This window comes from Dromaius novaehollandiae, chromosome 13 (assembly GCF_036370855.1).
Source record: "Dromaius novaehollandiae isolate bDroNov1 chromosome 13, bDroNov1.hap1, whole genome shotgun sequence".
Lineage (NCBI taxonomy): Eukaryota > Metazoa > Chordata > Aves > Casuariiformes > Dromaiidae > Dromaius > Dromaius novaehollandiae.
In genome coordinates this window covers 22,092,117-22,110,670 of record NC_088110.1, presented here as the reverse complement: position 1 = coordinate 22,110,670, position 18,554 = coordinate 22,092,117, and the positions used below count along the sequence as shown (strand labels likewise).

The window sequence follows — 18,554 nt, the reverse complement described above, 5'->3', positions numbered from 1 at the left end:
TAATTCCTGAAGATTGCTGCTCTTGAAGCAGAGATCACAGAAATAAACTTGTACCTGTGCCTCACTTGCTACTGATTAGCTGCTGACACAGATGGGTTTGCAACAGGCTGCCAAACTGACCTGGAACAGCTGCTATCTTGAATTAAGAACACACTTTAATGACTTCAAGATGGCAAGGCCCAAAGGATGTTACATTTATTAATAACCTGAATCAAAAATGACTGGCTTAAGTTGGAAAGACAATATCATAGCATCAGCGTCATCTTTCCAGTCCATGCAAAATGCTAATGAATAGTCTGTTAACTTGAGTTTGTGGGAATTATTTTCTGTTTTTTTGAAGTACCTAACCATACTTGCATATCTTTGTCTAGTTAGTATCTTTCCAGCAGCTTGATTTGGACTGTTATTTACCTATTGGGAAGTAACAAGATATTACTGTGAAATCTGGCTTTCCAACACACAAGGTGAAAAAAAGTGACAGGCTGGAAGAGAAATGCAGAGATTAATCTACTTGGACACTGATGTAGCACCACTCATGTTATGGGCTGAACATGGAACCAGAACTGCAAAGAGAAAAAGCATCAAAGAGAAGCTAGATCTAGACAAGTTTGTCCAAACAGAATTGGCCACCTACTGCATGTGACACTGAGAGCAAAGTAAAGAGATGTAACAGTCATGGTGCATGATAACCTTACATTAGCAGAAGGCAAAGAAGGCCAGAATTAATTCCTCTGTTTCATTGCTTTTTGAGGTCAGCTGATCTTAAACAGTGTGTTGTGGTTTGTGGCAATCAAAAAATAGACTTGCTACAGTACCAGGATTAACATGAAAAAAAAATACTAAAATACATTCAAATGCATGTTAACACATAAATGCAAAGCACTTCTCACTTATAAATTTCTTCTGACTAGTTCTGCCTCAGCCATTCTTCTCCCCAGTGGTCAACAGCAGTTATTCTTATCTGTATTGAAACTTCAGGCATTAAGAAAGGAAATAAGGCAGTGTAAGGAATTCCTGCAAATTTGACCAGAGCAGGCTGGTTCAATCTGTAATACAACAGGGGAAGTTTGAGATGATGGAAGTTTTCATTGGCAGAATAACTACTTTTTAACTGCTAAGGTCACACTTGGGCATCTTCACCAAAGCAAGCAGTACTATAAGAGTCAAAGAGAATATCAGATGATCACATTACTTCATTTGCAGTCATTTGGTGGGAGAAGGGGTGATGTCTGATTATTTTTTCTTTTCCTTTCTCCACTTTTTAAGCTTATGATGTAATGAGTCTGTTCAAGTGGTAACATAACCCAACTCTTACCCTTGAAGTGCACAGCTGCTGAAACAAGACAGAAGACTCTGCAGTGCTTATGTTTAAATTCAGACTAAGTGATACTGGAAATAATTTTGAGCTGGAAGAAAAGAGAGCATTTGAAAACGTAGCAGTATTTCTTGAGAAGGCTCTCCTTTGTTGACCTTACAAGAAGTTGAAGCAATGCTTTCCTTGAGCCGCTGTGCCCAGAGCACATGATAATGCTGAGAACATTTTATTTAATACTGTACGAAATGTCTGACCCTTGAGGCATACTAACGTGCTTAAAATATACTTAACAGTACCCTCTGACTAAAAAAAATGTTTCCAACTCATACTTTAAAAAAAAAAAAATCCATTTAGATGCTTATTTTGACTATGTGCCCAGCATCAATGGCAAAAGTGCTTCTGTTTAGAAAGGATGGTTCAGCCAAAATTCAACTTGTTTTTCAGGAATAGGGAACTGAAGAAAAAAAAATATAATAAAAGCCATACAAAATGAATCATGATTCTGCTTTATTCTGTAAGTGAATAATCATGTGTGCACAAGTCTTACTGTTCAAGCTAGCGCTTCCCTATAAAGAAAGCTTTCTGGTGCTACTCTCTAACACTCACCACTCTCTGATTTTGTGGGTGCAGAAAGACCACACTGGTGGTCACAAAGGCACAACAAGAATAAGCTTTGCTACTCTCTGCAGCAACTTTTCAAACAACCCAGTACCTGACTAGTTTTGACCATGGTCTGTCTGCTTTTCATCTCTGCTACAACAACTTTATATTAATGTAATTTCACCAAGGCAATGAAGTTGCACCAAATTATAAAACAACAATCAGGAAAAGTATCTAGCTTATAATTCTGTGTATCCATGAAAAATGCACCTAAAGTGTTTTGGGGAAAGGTAGGGAATAAAATTGGTATTTGCTTTCATCTCCCAGACTGAAATAAGATGTACAGGTTTAGAGAGGGTTGAATTAAGGTAAGAATCCTGAGAAAGGGCTACACTCTTTTATACCTGATGTTAATAGCTATTACCAGGACTCAGTGGTTGAGCTATGTAGAAACAATGTTTCAAAATGCTTCAAGAGCACAAAAATGGGAATCTCCCACCTCATTTTTATGTTAAGAAAAAATGTTGAAAACTTCTAAAAGGCAAAACCCATTTCCTAGCAAGCAAAACTGTAATCCTGGAAACACATTTTCAGCTGCTGACTTTTAAACTCACAGGTACAAATGTGTACATGCACTCTGTAGGTGCCACTACATGTGGTGCACACAGCTGCCAAAGGGCATGTTTTTGATCCAGGCTTAACAAATGAACACACGGAATGGCAAAGCAACCCAATGCCAACGGAAGACGAAAGCACAAAGTGTGGTTACTTTGTGGATAACCGTTTAGAGACGTGGCCCCTCTGTCATCCATCTTTGTAAATACACTTTGCACACGCAACTGCAGGAACCGGGCAGGCAAGTCAGCTGTTATATCTATGCCTCATTTGTTCGAAAAGTTGGCTTTGCATTTCATTGTTCAGCCTGCAGAAATCAGAGGATGTACTAATATCCTTGAAAACTTAGGCTGGCTTCTCGCAAAACAATGAAAACTTGCCTATTTTTTTCCCCTATTCATATTCATTTCTGACTATTGATTTCTACTTGCCCTTTGTTTCTCTGATTCTTGGCCAGCTCAACTCGCAAAGTATTGCCCCCGAGGCTCAAGCCTTTCAAAGAGGATACAGCACTCTCCGCGGCTGCTTTATCCTTGTAATCGAGAAAAGCCCTGTGCTGTGCTCCTTGCCAATTCAGTCGTAAAGGAGTTGCATGGAATTCCCTTAAAGCATATTTCAGCTCACTCACTCTTGTACTAGGAGGTATATTCCCCACATACACAGTAGTAAGCATGCCAGATCCCTCTAATCTGGGACTTAAAGAATCTCTTTCAACATATTGTTGTCCTATTTGAGCCGAGCCTGTTGCAGCCTGCAGTCTTGTGTTTTCAGCCATTGCCTTCTCATTTAACGCTGCTGATTTGTCGGCATTTGCCAAGTCTGGATGTTCATCTTTGAGGGTAACATCTTTGCCTGCCTGCTTCTCCCTGTATCGAAGACTCTTTAGGATGGGGATTTTTCCCAGCATCTCATAGCTGACCTAAAAAAATAAAATAAAAAAAAAATTTTGAGTTTTCTCTCCTTCCAGAAAAAGGAAAAGACCCACAGGGCAACTTTGTACCACAGAAATAGGGGAACCTTATTATATAGTTGCCATTCCGAGTGCCAGAGCATTCAAAATGTTACTAATTGCTGGCCTTATTCTGAAGTTGCTCCTTAAATATACACTGTAGCACAATAAATAAACATTATTTACTCTTTATGCAAACTGCACAATGTAGATCCAGCAGGAAAATCAAAACCAAACTCGGAGCTATTAGATTTTGACATTTATTTATCAGGGTGCATTCAGATTTGCACTCTTGTTGTTATCCACTAATATTTGCTTTGACTGAGGGTCTGCGCTCCTGCTCTGGCAAAATCTTACATGCCTACAATTCATCAAACCATCAGGCACTTTCTTTCTGCAGACCTCCTTGGTTTCTGTTCCCTCAAAACAGGATATCCCGTAGGCTGGGTCATACAATGGGGAGGGACCACGGGGTTAGTCTGCAGCTGGGGAGTGTGCCTTCTAGCAGGGCTCCTACGAGTGTGGGCCCAGCTGGAGGCACATTCCCTGGTTGTAGCACATCACTGCAGCCTCCCTTCTTGCCATTTGACCTCATACACCACCCGCAGCTGCTCATCAGAGGCCACATCAGTCTGCTGTGTAGGATCACGGAGCAGAAGAGTGCCCTGACACTATAGTTCAAAACTGCGAACGCCCTACCCCTCCACCAGCCCCGGTTCATAAGCAGCTTTTCTGGAAGGGCTCTTCCTCTCAACAGCTGAACCCTATCAATCTCAGGCATGAGATGCCCCAGGCTGCACTCAGTGACTGGCAGGAAACTCAACGGTTCCCGAGCTAATGTGGTCTAACTCTTGGCTTGCAGACTGCAGCTGGAAGGAGGAATAATCCATACTTGGCTGCTGGACAAGCAGAACATTCATCAAGACAAGACCCAATTCTTAAATTTAGGGAGCAAAACAGAACACAGGGAAGAGATGCCCACGCTAGCAGAGACCAAGCTAGTAGACCACTCAGTGCGAGCAAGCCACTCTAAGAGGATACTGCACCCAAACTCACAAGCCACAACTCTCGGCAGGCTGTACTGGACTGCACAAGCATACCCTGATACACTGGCTAGAATATGTTTGCAGATCTCTCAGCTCAGATCTCTCTCTTCTCAGACCCCCTGAATTCCTCATTTTACAATTACAGTCAGGGTGAGTTTGGATCTAGCTGCACATACAGTGTCTAAAATTTAATGATCTTCAGGGAAAGGAGCCCACTTCTGAAAGTGACTGGAGTAAAATGGAAAAGAGGGTGCAGGGAATGTTAGATTGAGGTAAGAGGAAAGCCAGTCAAGAGAAGTTTCTTAAAGGTTCCCAGGACTCCTCTCCCGAGGAGCAAACAAGTCAGCTTTATTTCAGGCTGAAACTAAGTAAAAATATACACTTACATCAAGTCCGGCCTAGCTCCACCTTATGAATGTAAGATCAAACAATGAATAGAGCTAACCAGCATGGGCAGAGTCTGCCACTATTCTGCCACACTGCAGATCCAGAGTCAACGTGCTTGGGATCAGACCCTTTAAACAAGCAAGCTTTATGATTGAGAAGAATTTCTATACAACACTGGCCTGATCTGGCAGCCAGTACAGAGAGGCAAGGAATTCCTCTGGGACTCTGGGAGCCTCAGTGTTCTGAAAGGTATATGCCATTTTCAAATTTTGAAGAGTTATTGCTCTATGGACTCTTGGACTGATTTGTTTTTCTCAGCCAAGAATTCAGGCTGCTGCATTTGACAGTAAACTCCCCTTCCCTGGGTGATACAACATCAAACCAGTGGCCGAAGCCATCTTACTTTGTTTTTACTGGCCAACAATTAGGAACATTTATTGTCCTCTGTCAAATTTCTATGTGAAATGTAGAGCTCTATGCTAATTAAACCAAACAAGAAAAACATTTTTCTATTCTCATGCAGCTAATCACTCCTGGATCCAAAACACAACCTCAGCCTATTACCAAGTGTATGTACCGTTCCTTTCATCCCAAAATTAAACTTAGTTCCTGACAAATAGACTGCGTGTTTATTTAGAAAGATCAACGCTACCAAGGGCAAGCCCTCATCACTTGGTAGATTACAAGAATCAATGAGATGAGTACTGAGAGGCCAAACTCCAGTCCTTCAAGGCCAAACTGAGGAGATGATGTAGGCAGGCCAGGGGCCAGCATGCTCTGCATCTAACGGAGATTTCAGCTGGCCAGCTTCAACATGGCCTCTCCTCTCACTGAAGTGACCAGCAGTTTCTGGCATTAAAACAAACAGAGCTCTTGGAGCTACTGTTCCAGACTCCCTGCAAACTCAGGAAGATGCAGGTACAATAGTATATGTGTATCCATAAGGCCTATGAACTAGTTTTCTATCAAAGCTGAAGTTCTGATCATTAAACAAGATCACAAGGTGAACTTATCATTACCTTAAATTCATCCCTATGTAGAGATACTAGTAAGTACAGTATCAAAGAAACAAAGGCAATTGTTCTGGCACTCAGATTTGTTGGTAATGGAAAACATTCTGTAAAAATATTTTATATACACACACACACACACACACACACACACACACATATATATATATACACAAGACAAGTTCTGACACTGTCAACAGGCATCTTTCTGACAGGAAAAGAGACAAGATTTGCCTTAATGGCTATTTTCACTGGGGTCTCGGACAATCTTTCAGCTGGGTCAAAGCTTTCAAACCGTTCTCTATTTTATCTTTTCCCCCTAACTTTTATGTCAAGGACAGGCAGAAACAGTTTGGAATTTCAGAGTACCAAATCAACAAATCAATTCACCACCTTTTTTGGGGTGCAGGGGGTAGGAGACAAAAGGGCAAAGGGGGCAGCGGGTGGCACAGGAGGAGAAAAAGTTTGCTCTGCTCAGTTGCAAAATACCAAACAAAAGAACTCTTCTGTGGTAGTACAATGTGTTGCTAATTACAATCATGTAAAAAGTTTCTTTTGTCTTGTGCACTGTAGAGAATTGCAATGGTTTATTTCCATGTGGAGAGAGTCCAAAGATATTCCTCCTCTCTTTCAAACAAGCTGCACGTTTCTTGGTCTTGTGCTGGCTGGTCACTCCTCGCTAGCCTTGTCTAGTGATTAAAGCTAAGCCAGGATCCAGGGGACTTGGGTTCTACCGCAAGTCTTCTGGATCCCATTATGCAGACCTGGGCAGCCCCAGTGGCTGAGGCTTCTCCCCTTGCTCCCCCCCCGCCCCCAAAGTTAGGGCCAAACCACTTATTGATGTTTGTAAACTTTGTATTGAGTGCTGGGATGTAGTTAAATGATTGGCTTTGGCAGTGAAGCCAGCTAAAGAAGTTTCCTGTTATGCTTTGACCATCAATTACCAGTCCAGTTCCATATTTCAGCCGTCTGGGGTTGGCCAATACAAAAGTACTTGCGGATCTGTGCTATAAACTCAGTAACTGAAGTGATTCAGGTTAAAAATAACTCCACCAAAGGCAATCAATCACTTTACAATCCTGCCCACTCCCTGCCATAGCTGGGAGAGCCTTGGGGAAAGAGGACAGCAGGGTAGATGAATTCTTCTGGCACACAATTACCAAGCTATGGGAAAGGAGCTGTGAAGGGAAATGTGGCCCCTTTCTGACAGAAACCTGAAGAAAACAAAGTCTGGGTTGCTGACTGCCAATACAAATCTCCCAGCACTTAACCCTGAGCATCCACTCTTATGACACCTGATTTGGTCCCAAAATCACGTAGAGGCAGATCGACTTCAGCAGCATCTCTGCTGGAATATCAAGAGCTCTCTTCAACCTCTGTTATTCCAGAACAGTGAACATAGCCATTTTCAATATTTTTCTGAGGAAAATGAAAGATGTGTTTGTCCTCTGACAGAATGAGTAATGCTGACCCCTGATACAGTGCAGGCCAAGCCAAACACCACTTTGATTTCCCTGGCAGCAAAGGCGGTGCAGTTTTGATGTACGGCAGATGCAGGAAGGACAGCTATAGAATGGACAGCACGCTAGATGTGCTATGAAATTCTGCTTCACAAAGCTATTGATCTGTGTGCCCAAATGAATACAGGGAAATGTGGTTCAGGATGGAGACAGACACTGCTGCCCTGCAGAGGGTTGAGAATGAGACCTAACAATCTCTAGCAGAGCAGATCCAGCAGCCCTTTCAAGTCCTGAGGTTAGTAAGCTGAAAGAGTTTGAACGACGCATCCTTGCCCACCCTGGAGGACATCTGACCCCACGGTCCTTAAAAGGCCTCCAGAACAGACACTTCTTGTGCTGTCTCCTTAATCAGCTGCTTGTTTCAACAAGCACCGAGTTCACAGGCGCTTAAAGTGGTGGCACAGACAAAGCCAAGACAGCTAGGACAGGCCAGTGCAGTCTCACATTTTATCATTCATTTGCACAAGATGTCCAAATATGTGCACACAATCCAAGGGCATATTTCTGGGAGTTGGCAGCCCATGAAGTCTGCTGGTGTCCCTCAGGAGAAAGCAACTTATGCAACCCACATTTGGAATCCATCAGCAAAAACTGCCTCCATGGGCTCTGTAGCAAGGGTCAGATTTGCAAAGGTGTTCAGACGTTTAACCATGCATGGAAGCACTCCCTGCTCATGCCATCCCTCCAAAAAAAGCCTTGGCTAAACTGACAGTAATTTTCTTATGGCCAAGCCACGTCCCTACTAGAGGTTTTGCCAGCTTGGGTGTGTGAATTTTTTGAGCCCTGAAACATTATTTTATTTTCCAAATATCCTAGCACAGACCTGGATCAAAAGCTGCTGGTTGTCAGATATTGTTTCCACCATCAGGTACTAACCTCTTTCAGCATTACACCCAGGGATTCCCTCCCGATTCATTTCATTTTGGGAAAAGTCTTCTCCTGCTTCTATTAATCCTCAGCAAAAGAATAATTCAAAAGAAAAAAAAAAAACCACACACACACACACACACACACACACACACACACACAAGGAAATGCTTGCTAGATTCTAGTTATTTTTCCATCAGCTACTCTCATTTCCCTCTTCATGACCCCAAATATTTTAATTGGTCTGTATAGTTTCAATTTAAAATAAGCACAGCACAAAATAACTTCATAATTGTGACAAACATAATAGACAGTGTCACAGATAAAGATCACAGCTACCCATACAAAATACTAAATGAGAAAGTAAGTCACTTCATGAATTTAGAGTTCCCAGAAACAATGGGTTAGATTTTCAAGAGAGACAAAGCCAAATAATTCTCCGCTGGCATCCAGATAAATTAGCCAATTTTTCCAGCATGCTCAGTTCTTAGCAGCTTTTGCTCTCCTCCAAGAGCACTTACTGATTTTTGAAACCCTGAACTCAGATGCAGGAAACTTCTCCCCTCAAACATACCAGTACTACCTTCATATTTAGAAGTGTTTCTAGAGCGTCTAGCACTCACTTTGATAACGCTTTTTTGACATCAGTAATATTGTATTTCTGATAAAATAGCTATATTACTTGGAAGTCAGCTTTCCTTGGAATCACCTTTTTTGTGATAAAAATGACAGCATGCAATTCACATCTTCCTGTTTGGAAAGAAACATACTACTTTGACAGCAAGAAACAACTCAGCTGGAAATTCTGCACTGGGGGCACCTGAAAGGAAACAACTGAAGGCAAATCATACCAGTTATGCCAAGAGCTGTAAATCAGTCACTGTCAGAATAAGACCTATTTACACTTATCTCCATATCTGACTCTCTGCTTCCTTCCTACATAACAAACAAAAATACTCCAAGAAAATACAGCGCCTCTTTGAGCACAGAAATTTAGCCTGAAGATGTACATTTATTTTACTGCATAAGTATCTTTTGATCTCTTGTGAGCTGAAAACAGAACACGTATAGATGGCTATTTGTCCTAACAGTTTCACAGAAAGTACATCCCTTAGAACAATGCTTAGCAGTAATCCCATGTTTGCAAGCTTCTTTAATTTAAGCCCTTAAACCACTGTCATGTTCTTCACGGATGAACTTATCTGCAATGTATTTTACACATCACACACCTTAACAACACAGTTAAGATACTTTCTGTTGACAAAACACCCTATTCAGAAGTGGGGTACTTATTTACTCTCTGCCTCTTGGTTCATTTAATTTTGCTCAGAGGAACAGGAATGCAATAGCAAAGCCAGGATTTGAAGGAAAAAGGGATGTAGAAACAGGCATGAAAAGCCTATAGACAAACACTTAAATAGCAAGAATCAAATCCTGCATTTTAACACCTTGACTATTAACTAGACCTCCCACCTTCAAGATACTCTGTGCAGTAGTTGATCACAGCTACTTTCACAACCACAAACAAAACAAGTTGCTCAGTTCCCTGTGAAAGAATAATGCAAGTTCTTTCTTCTTCTTCTATACAAGATGGTTCTTGCTCCAAAACAATGGAAACATAATGATCATCCCTGCTTTGAGTAGTAGTTCTCCAGTGTTCCTACCTAATCGCATCAAGCCCTGGAGAACAGCCAAAAGCTGGATCCTCTAATTTTCAGATGCTTAATCAACATTCAAACATTTAAATGCTCAGTCATGTAACATGCTCTGGTCTTGCTAAGAACTGTAGGAAATTCAGTGAGAACTGTATTTTTCAGACAACGCCCACAAATGTAGAGATCACTACAGAAAAAAAGCTTCATTATGACATGCAAATGTCTAAAAATCAGTGTCTCAAGCTTAAGATATGACTCAACTAAACTTTTCCTCGAGCTTTAAATACAAGCATAAAAGAGTTGTGACAGATACTTCACAAGCTTATGAAGCATATATCATAACACTGATCTTGAATTTTTCTCTGAAAAGAACAGAAATGCAAAGGTAACAGTGAATGTAATACATTGCTTGGGGACTGACTGACTTTTCAAGAGTGGCACAAGGTACACAAAGATTAAAGGACCCTGCAAGAGACTGTGTTCCTCAGACCCTTGAAAAACATAGCTAGCAAAGGGATGCAGAAGGGGAAAAAAGCATTAGCAAGGCCACTCACTGAGACTGAATTCTGACACTAAGACTGAGAGTGATCAAAAGTATGTTGGCAAGATGCATGGGGCACAAGGGGTAAGCGTTCAAAACAATTACTTTCAATAATAGTCTAAAAAAAAAAAAAGATTCAAAAATAATCCAATGGAAAAAATGCACTAGTACAGGCAGAGATTTTATTTTTATATTTTTAACCTCAAATCCTCAACCACAGTCAGGGTAAAATACTCTCCCACCAACGGAACAAAAATAGTACTGGCTAGAATTGTTTGTTGTAGATACATTACCTTAACAAATTTAACTCTTTTTACTGTTTGTTAAGCACTTGCCAAACAACTCCTGATTTCCCTAGAAGTATTCACTAATATTTCCCTCGTGGTTTCTGCAAGACAACAGTAAACTATTCCTCATTTAGTGTTCATAACTGTTACCCAGTCTCCTTAACTGGATGATTTTTAGGAATGAAAATCTAATGACAAAGGAGAAGTTTTCCCAGCATGAATTTCCATGAAAGCATTTACTAAGCGCCTTTGTGAAGCCATTTGTTAAACTGCTTTGATTTCTGACAAGCTTTGAACCCCCCCCCCCATAAAACAGTGATTAAATGACTAAAATGAAGTGATTAATCAATGTACCAAGTCACTATGCCTCCACCTGAAAACAAGCTCCAGCCACAAATAATGCATCATTTGAAAGTCAATCCCATACATTCACTCTGGTTACAGCAATGTACCAGCTACCAGGTCATGCTTTTCTTACAGAAATGGAGCAGCACATATTCCCCCATTCCACACTGTCTAATGCCATAAAGTTCTCTCTATGGCACTGCCTCCAAAAAAATGAAGAGAACCAATTTTAATCAGCATTCAGGAATAAGACATAAGGTGAGACAACTGCTCAGCTTCCATAGACTGTTATATCGCAAATGACTACAAGAAACTACGTCTATCTTAAAAATCCACGGACGATGTTTTCTGCGACTCTCACCTTATAATCCATTTGATACAGCAACCTCAGCTTCAAAAAACATACTTCTCCTCTTCACTACTACCAGTTACGAACAGCTGAATATAAAATCTTGTTTTTCAGTTTCATCTGCCAAACATATTTGTTCCTTTTTCAAGTAGAAAAATATTTTTATTTGTAATTTCCCTAGCGAATTATTGAAGAAAAAATTGGGAACTTATCAACAGAACTTTGGTACCAATAAGCCACCTTTAGCAGAGTAACTTGCCTTATGCCATATTATTCCCTGTGGTTTCAATCGTTGGCAGTTAGTCTTGATAGTTCTTGTTGGAGTGAGTATATAATCTACTGTTAAATCATGGTCATCAAGAAGCTCTTCTGCTATGTCAACAACCTACAAGGAATAAGAAATATAGTAAGTAATTAAAAACAAATTCGCTAAGATTGTGCATCATTCCTGGTGCCTTGCAATGTATCAAAATCTCTCACAGACAGTGGACACGAAGTAAAGATCCTATGCCAAAAATCAACGAAGTTTCTTCTTCAGATGGACCGCTGAGTAGCACACAATTCTGACTCTTTAAAACTCTTGAGTGAATGTTTTAACTTACCTGGCAGTCATGCACAATAGTAATTACAGGTGTATCCTTCTGGACTGCACCCATTGACACCATCATTGCATACTCCATGTCTGCATAACCTTCCCCTTTTCCAATTCTCCAGCCTAAAACAAAAGCGAACAGTGATAGTAAACACAGAACAGCAGAGTGGAAAGGATGGTTGCTGTCAAAAGCATGACTAAATTAAACAGTCTGCAACAGATTATCCAAGTGCAAAGTGGTAACTTAGGAGAATTTCAGATCGGCTTCTCTTCACTGAATGCAGCTTTCCTTAGGATTAGCACTGAAATTAAAAAAGAGCATCAGTTTCAGTGAACACCTGAAGGATCCCAGGAGCCTGCAACTCAGGACAAATTTGTGAGGAAAGCAAAATCTGATCCAATTTGGTTAAAATGGAAGCCTATTTACCAGCCTTAATTAGAACCATCTACTCACATCAAACATACATTAACTTCGTATGGGCAAAAAGGAGTCTGAGTTACACAGGAAAAGGATTTTATTTCTAGTCAATGGATAAAGTTGACAGAAAAATATCCTACCACCAGCTGGTCTACAAAATACTAGAAAATGCAAATTTTTTCCCAAAAAGGTAGCAAATCAGCAGCTTCAACATCCATCCTTTCACACTTCCCTTCTCTAACAGAGGAGATCCTCTGAACAAGGAGCCCTCCCTATTCATACTGTGCTTGCCTGAAAAGTTATATAGAAGGCCAGAACACTGGCCTGCAGGCTCTAAACCACACTGCTGTCTGCCCGCCACATCTCAGTGGCACTGTTGTGAAGCAGGGACTGATGCTTCCTGGCTGGACTGAGATCAATAACTTATCACACAGAAGAGACTGAACTCAAGACAACAATCCAGTTCCAAAGAAATGTTCAGGCCTGCCAAAAGGAACATGTAACCTACTAAAATTTATGAATCACAACTTAGCACCTTCCTTCTAAAAAGCTTACAAGACTTTATCGTACCTTTTTCAGAAACAGCCACTGATCCTACAACCACCAAGTCCACTCGTGCTTTCCCATCAAGACCTATAGGCACACTGTAGTCTTTCACACCCTGCAATAAAGACATAATTTTAGGACTGCAGAGTGCTGAATCTTCCAACCAGTGAGGCAGAAATCAAGAATATTCTAATAAATCCAAGTAGCTCCCCAAGTTTCAAGGTGTTTCTTCCACATATAGTCAAATCATACATTTCTGAAAAGTTATCCCCTAGGGAATCCCAGAATACATTTTCTACTACAGTTATGCAAATTTTGGCACACTTCAGAGAGCGCTATGGGAGGTGGGCACTTTTGTGAGCAAGATTAGCTAAGGCTGTAAGCTCAGATTTCAAAACCCTAGATTGGGCATCTATTTTTGAAAATGATGGCAAGCAAAACTTTTTACCCCAACACTGCTACCAATTTGGTGATAGTCATAATAGGTAGATTCCTCCCCCTGAGGAACTTGAGAGTGCTGCAAATTCTTAAATTAATTCTCACATACAAACCACGAAGCTCAGTTTAGTCACAGACAACTACAGCACAAAGATGTTAAGCTGCTTGTCTGAAGTTACACAAGTACACAAAATGCTTTGCTGAAGCACAACCAGGAACACAATCTGAACTGCCATTTTATGTTGTATCCACCACACTATCAGTTTCTCCACACATCTTAAATGCATCTTCCAAACCTGCCTACTTGTTCCCCAACAATTTGAGGAGTGACTGTCATTCAGGACGTGCCACTGCCAAGCTAAGCTATCTTTGCCAAAGCCGCCTAATACACTATTGAATAGAAAAACACACTGTTCCTGACAAGTGGAAAGAAAAACCTTACCCAACCCCATCTTCCTTTCCCAACCCCCCGCTCTTCTTCCCTTTCAGATTCCTCTTTAAAGAATACTTTCTACACAAATTCTGTAGAAAAGTGCAGAAACGAAACTGTTTCACTTCAGCTTCCAAACTTCAGGGTTTTAGAACTTAAAAAAAATTTTGGGGATTTATTGTACGACTCTTAATACAGGTGTACAGGTGATGGAAATCATCCTCACACCAACTCAACGTTGTCCTAAACTAATCTTCACAACAAAAAGCCAAATATTTTCAGTTTAGAGCACAAAAACAGAGAGACCAATAATTTGTGGCTGACTCACTTTATCAGTAATGATACTCACTACCCACTTCACAGCAATGTGGTAAGGATTGTTTGTACAGCGCTTTGTAAATACAAATTGCCAATAGCTTTTATTCATTAGTATGCCTGCTTGGGGGGAAAACAGGCACATGCTGGCAAGATCACAGAAGAGATATGAGGCCTGAAGCAGGTCAAAACAAAGGTCTCTTTCAAAAGTGCTCTTCAACCCTGAAAAGCTTAATTACTTAATGACTTTAATAGAACTTCTAACAAAGAAACTCACTAACAATTACCATCCATTTACAATCCTCTACTGAATACAGGATTACTGTAGGAACCTTACTGCTTTTAGCTGGAGATAAAGTAAAGAATAAAACCTATATAGGTGGCCTATTCATTTTGTACAGTTATATTCTTATATCAAATACAAGATGCACATAAAATAATGCAGAATTCTTTGCCAAATGGGTTCAGCTCTACAGTATGACACTTTAACACCAGAGGGCAGCAACATACCACATTTCAAAAGAAAACTGTTAGGTGCACAAGCAGCACTGTTGCACCTCAACTGAAACAAATGACAGAATTAATATTTTTTTACACTTAGGAAAGATTCAGTTCTTTTAGAATCCTATATGGTACATCTAATATTTTATCTGTCAGATCAGGCAAAAACTATACATGCTAAAATATTTTTCCTTCTAGAAATCACCAGCTCAAAACTGCAGAAGAAAATAGAAGTAATATTTACTAGAAGCTTAGAGATTTAGGTCACCTATAAAAGTTGCTCATAACGTTCCAAAAAACATTCACTAAATATAGATACCATCATACTAATAAATAAAATAATAGTGAAAAAATAAATTGTGTGATGATTTAAGCACTAACAAAAAATTTATTTGTAGTGGATGTGTACACAAAATGGGAATAACATACTAGTAGAACGATATTTCATATTTCAACTTCTACTTAGACCACACTAATTTAACACTCTTCCACATACTAATTCAGACCTCCCCCATTTTTTATTCCTACTTGAGATGTAGCACATATCCGCAGAATCTCCTTAGTTGCACCTGAAGGTGGAACAATCTTATTAAACAGCCCAGTTCTCAAACGTGGTGTTGGAACCAACAGTGTCTTCCTTGCCTGTATAAGAAAAGAAGTTATTACATTACAATGAGTGGACTCATCTTACACTAAATATACCAGGAAAAGAAAAGTTTATTGTCCCATAGGTCTCCATGTGGTCAACTACTTTATTTGCTATAGAGTAGTTAACGCTGTTTGTACAGTGCTTGTAGATGAATCCTCCCAGTACAGTAAAACTTCACAGTTTTTTGTTTTAAAGGAAACAGATGACAAGACATACCTATTAGTCTAAAGAGTATGATGCGCAAACAAGTTATTCGTAAAACAAGCTAGTGAACGCTCACTGCTCTAAGTCTGTCATACGTTCATTCAGTGATAAATAAGACAGTATGAAGCAGGGCTACCATATACATTTCAGGGAACAAGAACACAAAGGCAGTGAAACAGCTGTTGCTCCACATGAACATATCTATTCACAAAAACCCTAAGTACACCTTTACCATTTGCCAAAAAGGCAAAGACATCCTTACATAAGCAGTCTCACGAGGCTTAGCACTAGTAAAACTCCCATAGGAGAGATGCCAGGTGTTGAGCAAAAGATGCTGTGAACTGCACTATTGCTCTGCTCCTCCTCAGGGGTGCCAAGGTGCTCATTACCTGCAGCGCAGCTAGCCGAACACCTTCTAGGGGTTTGTCAGGATCCACTTTAATCTCATTTGCTCTGCTGAACACATCGAGCCCTTTAATAGAGCAACAAGCCTGGTGAGACCCCTGCATGAAGAAAGGAATTAAGAGAGACGAGAATACATTCACTTACTTCCAGGGTTAGAAAGCGAGCATTCTTCTGGGGAGCATCAGGGTTTATTTTTACAGTATTGGCAGCTTTGAATTCCTGTAAACCCAGAAGCCTTGTTGCAGCATGGGAAGCACCCTGTTTTCATAAGATATCAGCACATCAGCAAGGAGTTTAGACCAAAGATGGGAAATTTGTACTCTCTCATCAAGCAGAGAGGCTGATTTCTCCAGGTGTTAAGTGTGAGGGACCTATTGCTCATTCCGTGATATTTTCTATGGGAAACTCTCACATATCACTAACTGCTGCTGGGCTTGACTAATATCTTGCAGGCCTCAGAAAAAGGAGGGGGGAGTACATTCACACTGCCTAACTTCTGCCTCACTTGTACCTAACTCCCAGCTGGAGGCCAGTTTCTCTTTTTAGTCAATGAATGCAGATAGATTCCTCTAAACACAAGTCACAGCCAGAGACTCTTTCAGATGAGCCACCTTCTGGACAAAGCTCTCTCTTTCTAGAGACTAAACAGATCTCAGAAGATTCACTACTTAACCAAGTAAGGTGAAAAAGCTTAGGAGAACACATATTGCCCCTGCTTAGCACTTTCAACTCTGATATCCTTTTGCTTAAGGGGGGAGATGAAAGGAGCCTGAGACTTTATTTCAGCACTTTTTCTGCCTCAAGGCCACTGCTCGCCTCATGATACCAAGGCAGTGTTTCTGCCAGCCCCTTGGGCAAAAGCAGAGTCAACCTCCTAATGCTGCTCATGGGCTAAAACACCCAGCACGCATCCCCACAATGCTATCATGGTCATCACTTCTTCAACACATGGCAGATACACGGCTGTGCACTTGGATCAAAACAGGCAGACAGTGAAGCCCTGGCCGGAGGAACTGAGTATTTGAAAGCCTTCCTATTTCTTCCTCCCACTCACCAGCTAAGAGCATAAGGCAGCTGGAGCAGGAGGATGTGCTCTCCCAGCACAGCCCAGCAATAATTTCACCACCATTCACAACTGAGCCGCCCATTATAGCTCCTAGGCCAAGTGCTGGAACACGGGCGAGCTCAGTTCTCCCTCCCAACAGACCTGCTGAAGGCCTTGGACGGGCAGACTTGATTCCAAACACCTCAGTTTCCTCATCCATAAATATATTTACTTCCCTCACGAGGTGTTTTGCTGTGACTGAAACGCAGCGCGTGCCTGCCGCCTCCCTGGAGCGGGTATCTGCGTGTCCTGCCTCACCGGGAAGGGGGTCCCCCGCTGCTGGGGGGCGGGCGGTGCCTGCAGGGTCTCTGCCCCCCCGCCGCCCCTCCCTCACCGCGCAGGGAGCACTGCGGGTGCTCGGCGGCTCCACCGCGGGCGGGGACAGGCCGGCCGCGGGTCGCCGTACCTCGAAGTTGGGGATGCGGCGGTGCACGGGCCGCGGGAAGGCCGCCAGGCCGCTGGCCTCCAGGTAGTCCCACACCTGCTCCCGGATGTCCCATTTGGAGGCACCTGCGGGTGGGGGGGTGGGATAAGAGCTCGCGGCGCCGGAGGGGGGAGCGCAGCCGCCACGGGCCGCCGGGCGACGCCTCGCCCCCCCGCCTCAGCCCAACGGCCACCCCCAACGGCCGCGCCCCCAACGGCCACGCCCCCGCCGCGCGCCCCCGCCGCTCACCCGCGCGCACCCGCACGGCCCCCTCCATGCGGGCGCTGCACGCAACCCGGGGGGCGGGGGGGAGGAGCCACCCCGCCGGGCCCCGCCCCTTCCTGGCGCGCGGCTACGGCGGCGTGCAGGGGGCAAAAAGCGCCAAAGTCAAAGCGTGGGGGGGGGGGGGCGTGTGTGTGGGGGTTGAATCCTGCCCCAATCGGAATTATGACTCTTAGCGAAACGTTTCATTTAAATAAACACCCTCCCGTGACTTTCCCAGCGAGCTTTGCTTGGCTGCCTTTCCCTTTCTCGAGTGTCTCTCTTGGTGGGCAGCTGCTGGCAATGTTTGCAGCGAGGCCCTGTGTCGTGTCCTCCGGCCTGGGCTCGCCGGCCCCGAAACCTCGAGCGGCATCGCCCTCCCTCCTCAAACCAAACACGCCAAGGGACCGCTGCTTCCGAAGCGGGAATCATCACCAGCCTCTGCCCCCAAAAACGAGAACGCAGCGTAGCCCAATTTTACCAAAATGCCGTGGTCTCGCTTCGCGTCTCGTGTCTGGTGTGGGGGGGATGCTTTTCACAAAATAAACTCCCAAATCAATTATTTTTCCGTTTAAAATTGGCCGGTTGTGAATATCCCGCCTTTGCGGGGGGTTCCAGATCTCCCAGCACTTCTCGCTTGCGTTTAATAGCCCAGCAAGTGATTAATGCGCATGATTTATTATTTATAGAATTAATGTGTTCAACAACCGCCCGGAGGAGCCGGAGGGCGCTGAGAATCCGGACGTTCCCGCGTGGAGGGGAATAGCGGGGTCATGGGAA

General features: G+C 42.5%; 1 protein-coding gene across 2 annotated transcripts; it reads right to left on the bottom strand.

Moving 5' to 3' along the window:
* Positions 1-663: 663 nt before the first annotated feature.
* On the bottom strand, positions 664-17,857 carry MTHFSD (methenyltetrahydrofolate synthetase domain containing). Of its 2 annotated transcripts, none has more exons than XM_064519766.1 (8): positions 17,763-17,857; positions 17,496-17,599; positions 16,129-16,242; positions 15,255-15,368; positions 13,067-13,157; positions 12,089-12,201; positions 11,746-11,871; positions 664-3,449 (listed from the first exon to the last, which is right to left on the bottom strand). In XM_064519766.1, exons 1-8 carry the CDS (start codon positions 17,788-17,790, stop codon positions 2,934-2,936), a joined length of 1,206 nt encoding a protein of 401 aa, XP_064375836.1. In that variant the 5' UTR covers positions 17,791-17,857; the 3' UTR covers positions 664-2,933. The 2 variants fall into 2 exon arrangements, with proteins under 2 accessions (XP_064375836.1, XP_064375834.1); XM_064519764.1 differs by lacking the exon at positions 16,129-16,242 and adding an exon at positions 15,969-16,082.
* Between the last annotated feature and the right edge of the window lie 697 nt (positions 17,858-18,554).

Coding starts and splice junctions, on each gene's coding strand:
- MTHFSD (XM_064519766.1), bottom strand. CDS start 17,790: ATGGAGGGGGCCGTGCGGGTGCGCGCGG. Junction 15,369..16,128: donor CTCGCTTTCTAACCCTGGAA/GTAAGTGAATGT, acceptor TTTCTTATACAG/GCAAGGAAGACACTGTTGGT. Junction 13,158..15,254: donor GGATATGTGCTACATCTCAA/GTAGGAATAAAA, acceptor TCTTTATTGCAG/GGTGTGAAAGACTACAGTGT.